This window comes from Vanessa tameamea, chromosome 18 (assembly GCF_037043105.1).
Source record: "Vanessa tameamea isolate UH-Manoa-2023 chromosome 18, ilVanTame1 primary haplotype, whole genome shotgun sequence".
Classification (NCBI taxonomy): Eukaryota; Metazoa; Arthropoda; class Insecta; order Lepidoptera; family Nymphalidae; genus Vanessa; species Vanessa tameamea.
In genome coordinates this window covers 9,806,432-9,818,844 of record NC_087326.1, presented here as the reverse complement: position 1 = coordinate 9,818,844, position 12,413 = coordinate 9,806,432, and the positions used below count along the sequence as shown (strand labels likewise).

At 31.1% G+C, this 12,413-nt stretch overlaps 1 protein-coding gene across 1 annotated transcript; it reads left to right on the top strand.

The window, feature by feature from the left end:
* The first annotated feature begins 2,102 nt into the window (after positions 1-2,102).
* Positions 2,103-11,862, top strand: LOC113398568 (A disintegrin and metalloproteinase with thrombospondin motifs 16-like). Its single transcript, XM_026637371.2, has 5 exons — positions 2,103-2,233; positions 7,192-7,600; positions 9,144-9,249; positions 10,045-10,182; positions 11,422-11,862. Exons 1-5 carry the CDS (start codon positions 2,174-2,176, stop codon positions 11,495-11,497), a joined length of 789 nt encoding a protein of 262 aa, XP_026493156.2. The 5' UTR covers positions 2,103-2,173; the 3' UTR covers positions 11,498-11,862.
* Positions 11,863-12,413: the final 551 nt, after the last annotated feature.

The window sequence follows — 12,413 nt, the reverse complement described above, 5'->3', positions numbered from 1 at the left end:
GTTCACATTTTTTCTAAATAAATCGAGATCAGACAGCGGTGACAGCTACGTTAACCCAATGTTATGTTTATATAGGTATATATATAATTCTTCATTACGTTTGTATGTCACTGAACTCTTAATCGAGCGGATTTTGATTCTATTTTAAATAATAATAATAATAAGGCCAAATAACATTTATTTGACCGGACCCAGAATTTGAACCCTGAACCATAGCATATGTAGACTACCGACGAACGCGCTAGACTAACGAGGCAGTCAAATACTAGTAATCCGACTAATACGAAACTTTTATATTAAAATATTCATATTTTATAAATTATATTTACAAAACATCAAGGCCAAAAGACCCTATAACAGATAAAACAAAATATAAAAATAAATCTACACAAAAATGTGCGACAGATTATATCTACAATAGATAAGTCACAGAAAACATTAATATGATTAAAAAAATCGGAAAATTCAATTTATTCGTTAAAAAAAGTAATAATTTTAATTTTAAACTTCTATTTATAAAAAAAACATTACTTTGAAATTGGAACCACTTATATCACGGTAAGAGGTAACATTTTAGCACTCACAGTTCTAGTTAACGGTCGGCTAGTAACTAAATTAACCGTAATGGTAATTTTAGTAGTAAAAATATTATTATTCTGGGTCAAACCTACCAATTTTTTAACAGCATTTAAATGACCCGCCGTTGGGCTAAGGCCACATACTCCAATGCCAGTTGGTAAATATATATGGAGCAGACTTTCTTCCGATACTTGCAGGTTTCCTCACGATATTCCGTCACCAATTCGAGACGAATAACAAAAATAATTCAAGCACTTAAAATTCAATGGTGCTTGGTTTGAATCAGCCTGCATCGATAAATATTCTCGTGGTTGTCAAATTAAACACTACCACCGGTTCGTAAAACGAAACACCCTGACCTGAGAAGAACCGGCGAAGGAATCTTTCATCTTTAAATCCATCTTATTATTAAAGTACATCTCTTTTTAATGTTAACGATTAATTTATCAATGTACTTCCTAGAAGAAATAAACTGCTACTATAAGCTGTTACTATCGTGGTCCGTAATTCTCAATTAAGCCTATTCATGTTCGTGTATCCGTCTATTTTATATTGTATGGAAAAACCAGATCAATATGCAATTTCAGGGTTCATTGATTTTCGATTTACGTTCAAAGTTTAGTAGATGTGATTTTTTTTTCTCCGAGTTATTCTTCTTTTGAGGTATTTTGAAAAAAAAACAGTGTTGTTTTATACGCCGACACAGACCATGAAAACTCCACGATGAAGTTGTTCGCTAAACGACAAATCGAGTACAGTCGCTCGAAATATATTTTACAATTTTAATACAAATTTAAATTGTAAATGTTTTAATTTGTGTGAATGTTATTGTTGTAGTGAAAAATAAGAAACTACATCTATCATAATAATTATTATATTAATAACTAGTTGACCCTGTGGCTTAACCCGCGCTAAATTTATAAAACACAAACTTCCAACCCCCTTTTACCGTCTTAGGGATGGAATTTCTTAAAATCCTTAGCCTTAGTCTACAGCCTATAAGGAACCTACGAGCCTTTCAAGTTTGTAGGCCTTATAGTTTCGTGATTAATCAGTAAGTGGTACTTCGCTTTTATATATATAATTAAGTACAATATTATAAATTTATTTCAATGAATATATAATTATTAGCATGAAAATAAAAACTATTTTTAACGCCGAAGAAATAGAGCTTCTAATGCGCGTACATTTTTCTACACTAGTTAAAAGCATGCATTTCGATGCCTCGATATTTTTTAATTATTTCGATACAACTCTCTTACATATTTACCTACAAATATTTTATATTGATGACGAGAAACCATCAAACATATATATATATATTTTATTTACATTACACATAAATATGTAAGTAGGTAAAAAATTCATACCAAAAAAATACTAAAATAGATTAATCAGTAAGGATAAATTAAATGTTATTTATAGATTTTGTATAGTCACGCTATAAACGTGCGATATTAAGTTTTGCGGTTTTTGTACGCGTTTCGGTATTATGTAAACGGGACTTCCAAGATAAATAGTGCGTTGAGAACGCGTAAGTTCAGACGTTGCTTAGTCTGATTTAAGCTCTGTGATAGTACGTGTGTGTGTGACCATGAAACTGTGCTTGGTTTGGTTTTTATTTACCATTATTGATTTTGGAAATGGAGGTCAGGTAGGTGATTTTTTTTTTTGGGTTTTTAATATTATATTGTTGTAGTCGGTTTTTTATTGATAAAAGTCTGTTTTTTATTGGCTTTTATTGATAATAAAAAAATATATATATTAATTTTTTTTTTGTAACAATGTTTTTATTAAAAATAAAATTGGAATTAGTAAATATGTAATTCTTTTGTTTCTTAAAATATATATTTTTACTTTAAAATAATCCAGAAAAAATGTGGACTCAAAACAAATTGCATAAACAACTTTAGTAATATTAAAAATAATAAAACCAGAAAGCGTACAAAAAAAAAACTACCGGGCATAAATACAACTTACATATAAATTACTAAACTCATTTAAAATAAAAAAATTAAAATATATAATGATGGTCAAATATTTTATTCAATGGTTACTACTAACTTTATTAACTAACAAAATTAAAGAACACGTAACGAACATAATTCGAATATCGAACGTTGAAGTTCTATATCCAACCGTATTTCCTGCAATCTTAGGGCGTGTTCACGTTCACGGGCGTGACCACCATTTAATTATGTTTTCACATATTTTTTTTATGATATAGGTAGGATGACAGACAAATTGGTCCTCACCGCCCAAAGACATTGGTGATGTAAGGTATATTACCCATTCCTAACGTCACCAATGCGCCACGAACCTTACGATCTAAGATGTCATGTCAATTGTACCTGGTTACACTGGTCCACTCACCTTTCAAATCAGAACACAATAATGCTAAGTATTTCTGTTCTGCGTAGAACATCTAATGAGTGGGTGTACTTACTCAAGCTGGCTTTCACGAAGCCCTACCACCAAGTAATATTAAAACAATTGTTTGATTTTAATTTCTTGTTTGTCGTAAGCTACATATCGAGAATAATTCGGCGATCAACGTATCGAACAAGATTGAGACCCTTGGTTAAACGCTAATTACAATGGATTTGAGCTTAAGAGAACTATATATGGATTATATATTTATTTTATTAAAGACACATTATTTATCGAGATCAAAATGGTGCTCTTTAATATGAACCAACCAACGTTATTTTATGGAATATACTCACATTTTATTTTGTTGCATTATATTTTTAACTCGTTTCCAAGCAGCCGTCATTATAAACGAAACATTTCATATTTAATTCATAGTTAGATATTATCTACTACCAGAATGCATTGGAGCAACGTTGTAAGATAATCCCGAAACCCTCACCTTATGAAAAGATAAGGCATTTGCAAAATAGCGGGACATGATCGTCTGTTAATAACTTACTTAAATATTAAACGGCTGTTTACCAAATCAACGCTTTATTCAGTTTAGGTGAACTCATCCTTAGTTGTAAAATAATGACATTTCTAAGTAAAATGACGTACACGGTGAGGTAACGCTCACAACACATTTGTGCCACGATAAAATAAAATCAATTGTCGCTATTTTACAAGGCTATATATTTTTTAAATATGAAATGCTATTATCGTAAATGTATTGACTGAGCGACAAAACGTCGTTGCCTAAATGAAAATATTATAATTCCCTTGGATTGATTGATAGACTTACGACGTTTTCTTTCACCGCGAATATTGTCTTACATTTAAAAAAGACCAGCGTCTTGTTTATATTAATATAAAAAAGTAACCACTATTTTGTAGTGAGTAAATATCATGATATTGGTATACGCAATCCTGTATATTTGTAACAAACGCCAAACCAATTCAGAACAATCGTAAATTTTACAATAAGTAGGTACTTGCACTTACCCTCGCCAACACAACAATGCAAAATATTTGTATTATTATTTCAACGTATTGTAATTTTCGACCCGTGTGGTACCAGGTGCTGTTATAAAAATAGAGCATTGCTACCAACAATTAAGGTTTATTATTATTTTCTAATATAATGTTACTTTGAATTTAGAACACGATCAACTTCCGGTTTGCACGTTAAGTTTTAATTATAGACATATCCTTTCACACGCGTAAGTCGTCGTTGAAGGAAATCGTCGGCGAATCTACGATGAGGAAAGATCTGGATACGCAGATTCTTCGATGTATATAATATAAAAAATGAATAAAATTTAATTATTTAAATGACTATTCCTTATATTTTTTATATGTATATAAAAAATTGAAAAAAAATGTATGCTTGGTACTTGCTGGCTTGCTGCTCTCATGGACTAGACGCTAATTGGTACTTAATATTAAACGCATGCCGTGTCTACATCATGATAAATATAATCATGTGTATTTTTGTGATTGTCATTTTGTTTTGTAGACCTTTAAACATAAAAATAAAAAAAAATAAAAAAATATGTTGTTTTAATAAACTAGAAATGTAATTAAGTATCACGGTTTTAAACATAATGTTTCTATAAAATTGATAAGAATAATCTTAAGTGATACCGAGTACTATGACACAGGTGATATGATACTCATTCCAATAGGTCGTATGCGACTGATATTATTTCTAAATATCATTACTGAATAATTCCTTAAGTTACCTAAATGAAACGAAAAGATGGACTGTTGGACGATCGTGTGGCGCCGGCATTATACGTCATTTTTATTCCAAGTTACATAAACATTGCTATAGCCAAATATAGTTCTTTATTCAAAATTCCCTCTTAAATACGAGCTAGTTTTAAAATCGAGGGTTAAATTTCATACTAACAAAATACTTATCACTGACTTGTAACATCACGTTGGTCTTGTCTAAATATATCTGAACAGACGGACGAGGGTGTAATCGTAAAATTCTAGGCAGCGATTTATTTTTAGACAGCAGATGCAAACACAAGTGGAACTAACTTAAACAAGCGGTTGATTGGTACAGTCTAGTAATTAATCTTGAGCGCTGTTCTGTAAGATCATAATCGGAATACGTAAAACTAGATCGTTAAATGTTACCATTCAGGACAATAACATTATTATCCAAATGCGTTTAAGATAGGACCTTATAGAATGGAACGCTGTATTACGTCATCTGACACTTGGAGGTGCGGTTGGCAACTATGCTGAAGTTATTTATTTTTTTAATTATATTAATTTATAAATAGAACTTAAAATTATTCCTAAAAACAAATGTGTTAAGAACATAACTGATATATTTTATAATTATTATTTCATTATACTAGTTTTTCATCCCGACTTCGTACGGCTGGAGTCCTTATTGCACATCTACATAAAACATATATTACAATTTACCGAAGTCTCATTATCGGATCATAATCAGATGATTGGTTTAGAAACGCACAAAGGACAAACATACAAAAATTTATTTGTATTTACATCGTATTATAATTTGAGTTACATTAATATCCTTTCTTATCTTTAATAAAATTTAAAAATAAATGTAATGTTCGCAAATATTGATAAAAAACGTTATTAGCTTTTACGATAATCAAGTAAACCTCTCCTTAATAGTAAAAAAAATTCTTAGTAGTACAATAGTTAATGTAATAAAAAATATACTATACTTCGTTGAAGGACGTCCAAGTACTTTTGAATTATTAAATTTATCAACTAGGAAAGGGGAATGACCGGCAAGAAACTCAGTAGTTACTCTTTACTTAAATATGTAATTAAAGTAATGAGTAACTACTGAGCTAGGCTTTGTAAGCCTAACTATATGCGAAATATTTCGTATATCATATTTTAAAAACATTTTAAAACTAACTTTTATTTCTTAAGATACTTAACTTACTCAACGAATACTTTGCCACGGGAAATATAATTATGTTGAATTTTCGGAGTTTATTTCAATTGTTTATACAATTTTTGCCAACGATTCTATTATAATTAAATTATTTATAATTAATTTAAATAATATACATTCATTATTTTGCAACCGAAGCAACTGTTACTTTACGCACTGTGTTGTACAGCGCGTTAACAGTCTGGAACTTCGATATTATAAATAGACCAGACAGCTCTTTTTTCTGTCTTAAACCAAAGCTTAAGAAATGTTAGAAACGTCTCACATTTCAAGATAAAATCAGTTAAATTCGGTGCAACTCAAGGCGCCAATTCTACAAACGAATGATCACATTATGGTAATCGAATCGAATTGTAACCGTTGCCGGTCAGTGTCTCCTATTTTTTTAACACAACGATCCAGTTGCAGTTCCGTCGCAGTTATATAACCGGCATAGCTAAGTAAAATTTGCCCTCAGTTATGATTAAGCTGAGTGAGTTGAGTTAGTTTTTGTTAGGAATGGCTGAAGTTGGATCCGTATCGAATCTGGAACGTATCGTAATCGTTATATGGTATTAGAATTGACTCCCCAGTACATAATGACTGTAGTAGACTTGTTTTTGCTTCAGAAACATTGCACTCAAATTTTATTTGAAAATTTTACTCTCCGAATAATTATATTTAGTTAAGCATGTATTTTATAATTTACTTTATGTTTTTTATTCTTTATTATGATTTTTAATCAACAGTAATATAAGTATAATTTAAATTAAGTCGTGATTATACATATACGTAGTTAATATATTATGTTTGTTAAGAAATAATAACTACGAATAACTAAATGTTTTGCTTGTTTCATTTTGGTAGAACATATATATTCTAATCTTTCAGTAAAATTACTTTTTTTATCTCCACAGATATGTTGTCCGTCCCTTCGGTGTTCCTATTTTGCATTTGTATTTTTTTTTTTGCGTGCGTCCTTTTTTTTATTACCAGACAGCATCACAATTTAAGTTTAATTGTAGCTTTACTTTTTAAACTTAATCTTGTATGTTTAAAAGTGGTCGTTAAAACCTACTACAGTAGTGCGGAGAATTGGAGTTAAATCATACATAAATCTTTTTATTGTTTTTGGCCTCGGGGCATTCTAAGAGGCCATTTTAATTGCCGATCTTAACCCAAGTAATCCTACACCTAGTACCTATATTTAAATTAAAAGCATAAACTTATTTTATTTTCTTATTAATTTTCTTTAATTACAGATAAAAACAAAACAGCCAATCAAATATATAGCAAAACCAAATAACGATATCACAATAAAAATTATGGTACATATAGACAAAGTGTTAACGAGGAAACTAGTCCAGGAGTACGGACTGAAGACGAGAAAGAAATTAAAAAATCTTACACAGGGTATACTAGAGAACGCGAGGAAACTGTTCGTGCATCCAAGTTTGAATCAAACGATCAACTTCAAGTTATTGGATACAAGATTTTTAAGAAACAATAGAGTAATAGCGATGGATGAAAATGCACCAAAGTATCTCAGCAGCTACTGCGACTGGCAGAGTAAAAAGAAAATGAACGAGAGGACCCTGTACTATTCAGTACTGCTGACAGGATTAGACTTATTCCATGTGAACAATGGCAAACTAATTAGAAGTAACTCAGGTAAGAATATCTGTATTAATACAAAACAAAAATGAAAAAACATTGACATATTTAGTTCTCATGAATGTCTATGATACGTAATTAAACTTTCGAAAACTTATGTATGTGATGTTCAAATGTATAGGAACGACTTTAACGAGGTTATTTGCAATTTAAAAATGACAAAATGCGTCTTTAGTCTTTAGTAATGGTTTAATGGCCGCCTAGCGATGAAAATGTCGCAGTTTCGATCCTCATCCCTTGGACTATTATGGTCCCACCTCATAACACAACCTTTAAGCTTTATTAGTGAGGCGTTCCATCTAATATTTAAAAAAAAGAAAACAATAAATCGGATAGATTATATTAAGAAAACTGAAATTAATCAATAGCAGTTCTTAAAAAACAGCACTAAATATTATGTTATCAACAAATATAAGGTCTTAAAAACATCGGTGAGAATTCACTTTGAATCACACGGTGATTCGCCATGTTGATACGTATATCCTAACAAGTTTATTATTATTATAGTCGATATCGTATATCACATTATGACATTCCACGCTCGTGTGCTGTGGTGAGTTTCGAGTTCTTCCACTACTAGACCGTAAAATCTTTAATCAATCAAATTCCTTATTTGACTTAATGGGACATTTTATCATTAAAACGTAATCATTTTTTATGTTAGCTTTGTAGATAATAACCATAATTATGGTAATTATTATATTATATATGTAACTGAACTCCACCTAAATGGATGGACCGATTTCGATGAAAGTTTTATGAGTGTATTTAAATCGGTTAAAAGGTTTAGGTGGCGGAAATAAAATAAAATAAATATATTATTGCTTGCACAGTGTAGACAGGACTTGTTAGGATGAATTAAAATTAATAAATAAAATTATTTAAAAAAAATAATTAGATTATTTAATTCAGAAAAAAAAACAACAATATTCAAGTATTTAAATTGTTTTCTAATTTAAATTGTCTTTTTTAAACCTGTCGAATTTGGGCTTGAAAATGCCCAGGAGAAATGTTCCAAAGAGAGCGATTATCAGCAATTTTATCGTTATAGTTTCGACACATTCTCGTTATTTGGTTATAGTATGAAGTATTTCATTCATACATCTGATTTGAAAATAATTTAAAAGTTCATTTTTCTGACCTTTCATATGCATTTATTGGGCTATCAAACGCAAAACTATTATTTTTTCAATGGTGCAGTATCCAACAAATATTACCTTTTTTATTGCATAGGTAGGCCGACGTTTAGATGAGCCACTGCGCAAACATATTAGCGACGTAAAAATAACCATTACTAACATCGTTAACGCGCCACCAATCAACTAAGAGATTATGTCTCTTGTGCCCGTAGTCACTCTGGTTCATTATCCCTTCAAGCCGAAACACAACAATGCTGAGTAATGCTGTTTGGCTGTAGAATATCTGATGAATATCTTCCCATAATTTTCTCACTTGTAACGTTGTATTGAAAGCCGATGATAGACGATAAATATAGAACGGTTTCCTGTTTTCGACTCCATAATATAATTGTTTGTTACAGGTCGCGGTTATACGAGAGGTATGTGCAGTGTCAGAAAAAGCTGTGCTCTTATTGAATGGGATCCGAGAACAATTGGTTTTTTATTAGCTCACGAAATCGGTCACAGGTTAGAAATATATTTGTCAATAAAAGTTTATGCTTCATTAGTTGATATCACACTGCTGGGCTAAGTCCTCGTCTCCATTTGAGGAGAAGATTTGCAGCAAATTCCAACACTCTGCGTCAATGTTTGCAACTCTGTTTTTCCGTCAAAGTACGAGATAATTATGAACATAAATTAAGCACATGAAAATTTATTAGTGCTTACTTGGGTTTAAACCTGCAATCATCGGTTAAGATGCACGTGTTTTAACCACTGAGCCATCTCGGCTTGCTTCAATAGTAATATAATACCAATTAGTGATATCAATAATTCGACTCAAAACATAAAAATACAGACAGCAGATTTGAGATTCTGGGCTTAAGTCCCGGGTCTATTTTTCTCCAAATCTGCGCAATTTTTTTAGTGATTAAATAAAAATCGTCTCCACATTTATTAGTAAAGATTTATTTACTGCCTCATGGTTGCCTAGATATAAGGTCACAAATTCCAAGGTTCAAACCTCAGGTCGGTTTAGGTAAAACTTAGTGGGGTTTTCTATCAAAAAATTATCAGTAACTGTACGGAGTCTGGAAGTGTGTACACTGCACCTGTGTTTGGACACACACAACACATACTTTGCACTATAATATGTCCTGCGTGGTTAGTTGGCCCTTGATATTGGCCACAGTAGCCAAAACTGGTCAAAACGACATCATCATTTTATTAGTAATGTGCTCGCCACCTTGTTTGACGACTGGTTTGTTAAAAAAAGCATATAAAGCTGTGGTCTTTAATATATCGATATATTTTCCTTTTCAGCCTAGGTATGAGGCATGATGGACCACCATATAATCAATGCAGCGATCAGAAAAACATCATGGCGTTAAGATACGACGAATCTCACCAACCGAATAGCTGGTCTCCTTGCAGTTGGTATTCGCTGAGACAATTTTTAAAGTAAGTTTAATTAATTTTTGTCTAAGGTTAAAAAGATTACTTGGTGGTAGGACTTTGTGCAACCCATCTGAGTAGGTATCACCCACTCATCAGATATTCTGCCGCCAAGCAACAATACTTAGTATTGTTGTGTTCCGGTTTGAAGGGTGAGTGAGCCAGTGTAACTACAGGTACAAGCCATATAACATCTTAGTTCCCAAGGTTGGTGGTGCATTGGCGAAGTAAGTGATGGTTAATATTTATAACAGCGCCAATGTCTATGGGCGGTGGTGACCACTTAACATCAGGCGGTCCATTTGCCAATCCGCCTAGGTACCACAAAAAAAATAAAAAATGATATGTTTATTCCAATTTACATTTCGCTGCTAGCATTACGTTTATTTAAACAGGATGTCGGCCACATGCGTTACATTGCCGAAATACTGAGACCTATTTTCGGTTTTAGCATGTATTATGTAAACTCTACTCACCGGGTCAGGTAGCAATGACCTAATTCATCATTGTCTAAACTTTTGACTAGCAACTATATTGTGACGATGATCTTAACTGAAGATTAGGGTTCAACCCCGAGAACAGATCTGCTCATACAAGCTCACGTTCCACGTTTTAAAGTTTAGTTGTAAATATATCTGTATGTTATGTTTATTTTAAAGTTATTAAAATTATGGATGCATTTTGCAAGCACATACATCATCTGTTATTTTTCATGACGAAAATTAAAAATGGAGGGGCGCGGCTTAGTGAGTTACGAGATCATTCTTGAGTTTTCAGATGAAAGAAAACATCGTGATACTTACGTGTGTCTAATTGAATTCTGTCATACGTGTACCCGTTCACCAACTTTCATTAAAGCAGCATGGTGGAATAAACTGCAAACCTTCTCTTTATAAGGAGAAACCATTTCCCAGCAGTGGTGCATTTACAGGCTGTAACTTAACCAGATATTCTATTAGTATCTATATAAAATAAATTTAAAATTTCAGTAATTCTCTAATGACATTTTTGTTAAACGTTAAACAATAACGGCCTTGTTTATAGCCAGTGCTTAGTTAAGCACTAATCTTTTTCTGAAATTATTAATTTTACATTCGAAAAATAATGATACAGCATTGTTAAACTAATCAGACCTCTAAAATTTACAATTAATGACGTAAATTATTAAAAATTGTGCCTTAAAAAATGTTTGAAGCAAACGTCGAATATACGTCGGAAAGTAAAATTGCTTTTATTTTTTCACAGGACCAGTAAATCGTGGTGTCTCAAAACCGAATATGACAGAAGAGTTACATCAAAACATTCTATATCGAAGAACTGATACTAACGTGACGAAAAGATCATTATTTTTTTTTTTATTTAATGAAGTATCTAGTCAGACAATTAGCTTAAACTGGCTCCAGTAGGTAATGTGGATAAACTTTGAAAATCAAATACATTAGTACTTTGATTAAATTCAAGGGTTAAATCCTAGTTGAAGTTAAAGAGACTTCAAAATTATATCCTCTTATTAACGTAAGCTAAGCTCAAAGTTCCTTAGATATAACTTAATATGTTATTATTTATTGTAAGTAATGATATTAAATCTTCCTAATTTTATATTTTTTACTAATATAATTGTTGTAGCATAATAAACCATTAAAGGTTAACCGCTATATGCTTGTGTTTTGGACGACTTAAAATATTTCTCGGTTACTCATAAATGACTGTTGAGTTATTTTTTAATAAAAATAATCCATTGTTCTAAAATAAAGCACATAAGATTTGGTAAAGAATAAATTTTTATCAAACACACAAACACAAATTAAAATAAAACACCATGTATACAACTTACTATCGGAAATGAAAATGTAATATACAAAAAATATCTCTTATAATTTGTATAATAATTTTCCAGATATCCGTGAATTGTTGATTTTATACGATTCCAAGTTTTACTCTATTATTAATTTATATGAACCTCTATGTAACTTTAATAAGCATTTAAATAATATTTTTAAGTATGATAAATAAATGCATTTGTAAATTATTACAATTATAATTTAAGTGTAATTAAAAGATAAAAGGAATAATACCTGATTTAAGCTTACTTTATTTTAAATTACTTTGCTATAGTGGCTAGACAGCCACTTTTGTAGACACAAAACATCATTCCTGTAGATTGCTATTATAATTTCATCAGGGTCCTTAAGATATTTAAATATGAATACAATGTCATAGCATAATGTAAAAGCTGG

Bases quoted from the DNA above. Each gene is read 5' to 3' on its own strand.
- LOC113398568 (XM_026637371.2), top strand. From the start codon at position 2,174: ATGAAACTGTGCTTGGTTTGGTTTTTATTTACCATTATTGATTTTGGA. The intron at 2,234-7,191 runs GTAGGTGATTTT...CTTTAATTACAG, and splicing joins ATTTTGGAAATGGAGGTCAG to ATAAAAACAAAACAGCCAAT. The intron at 7,601-9,143 runs GTAAGAATATCT...TGTTTGTTACAG, and splicing joins ACTAATTAGAAGTAACTCAG to GTCGCGGTTATACGAGAGGT.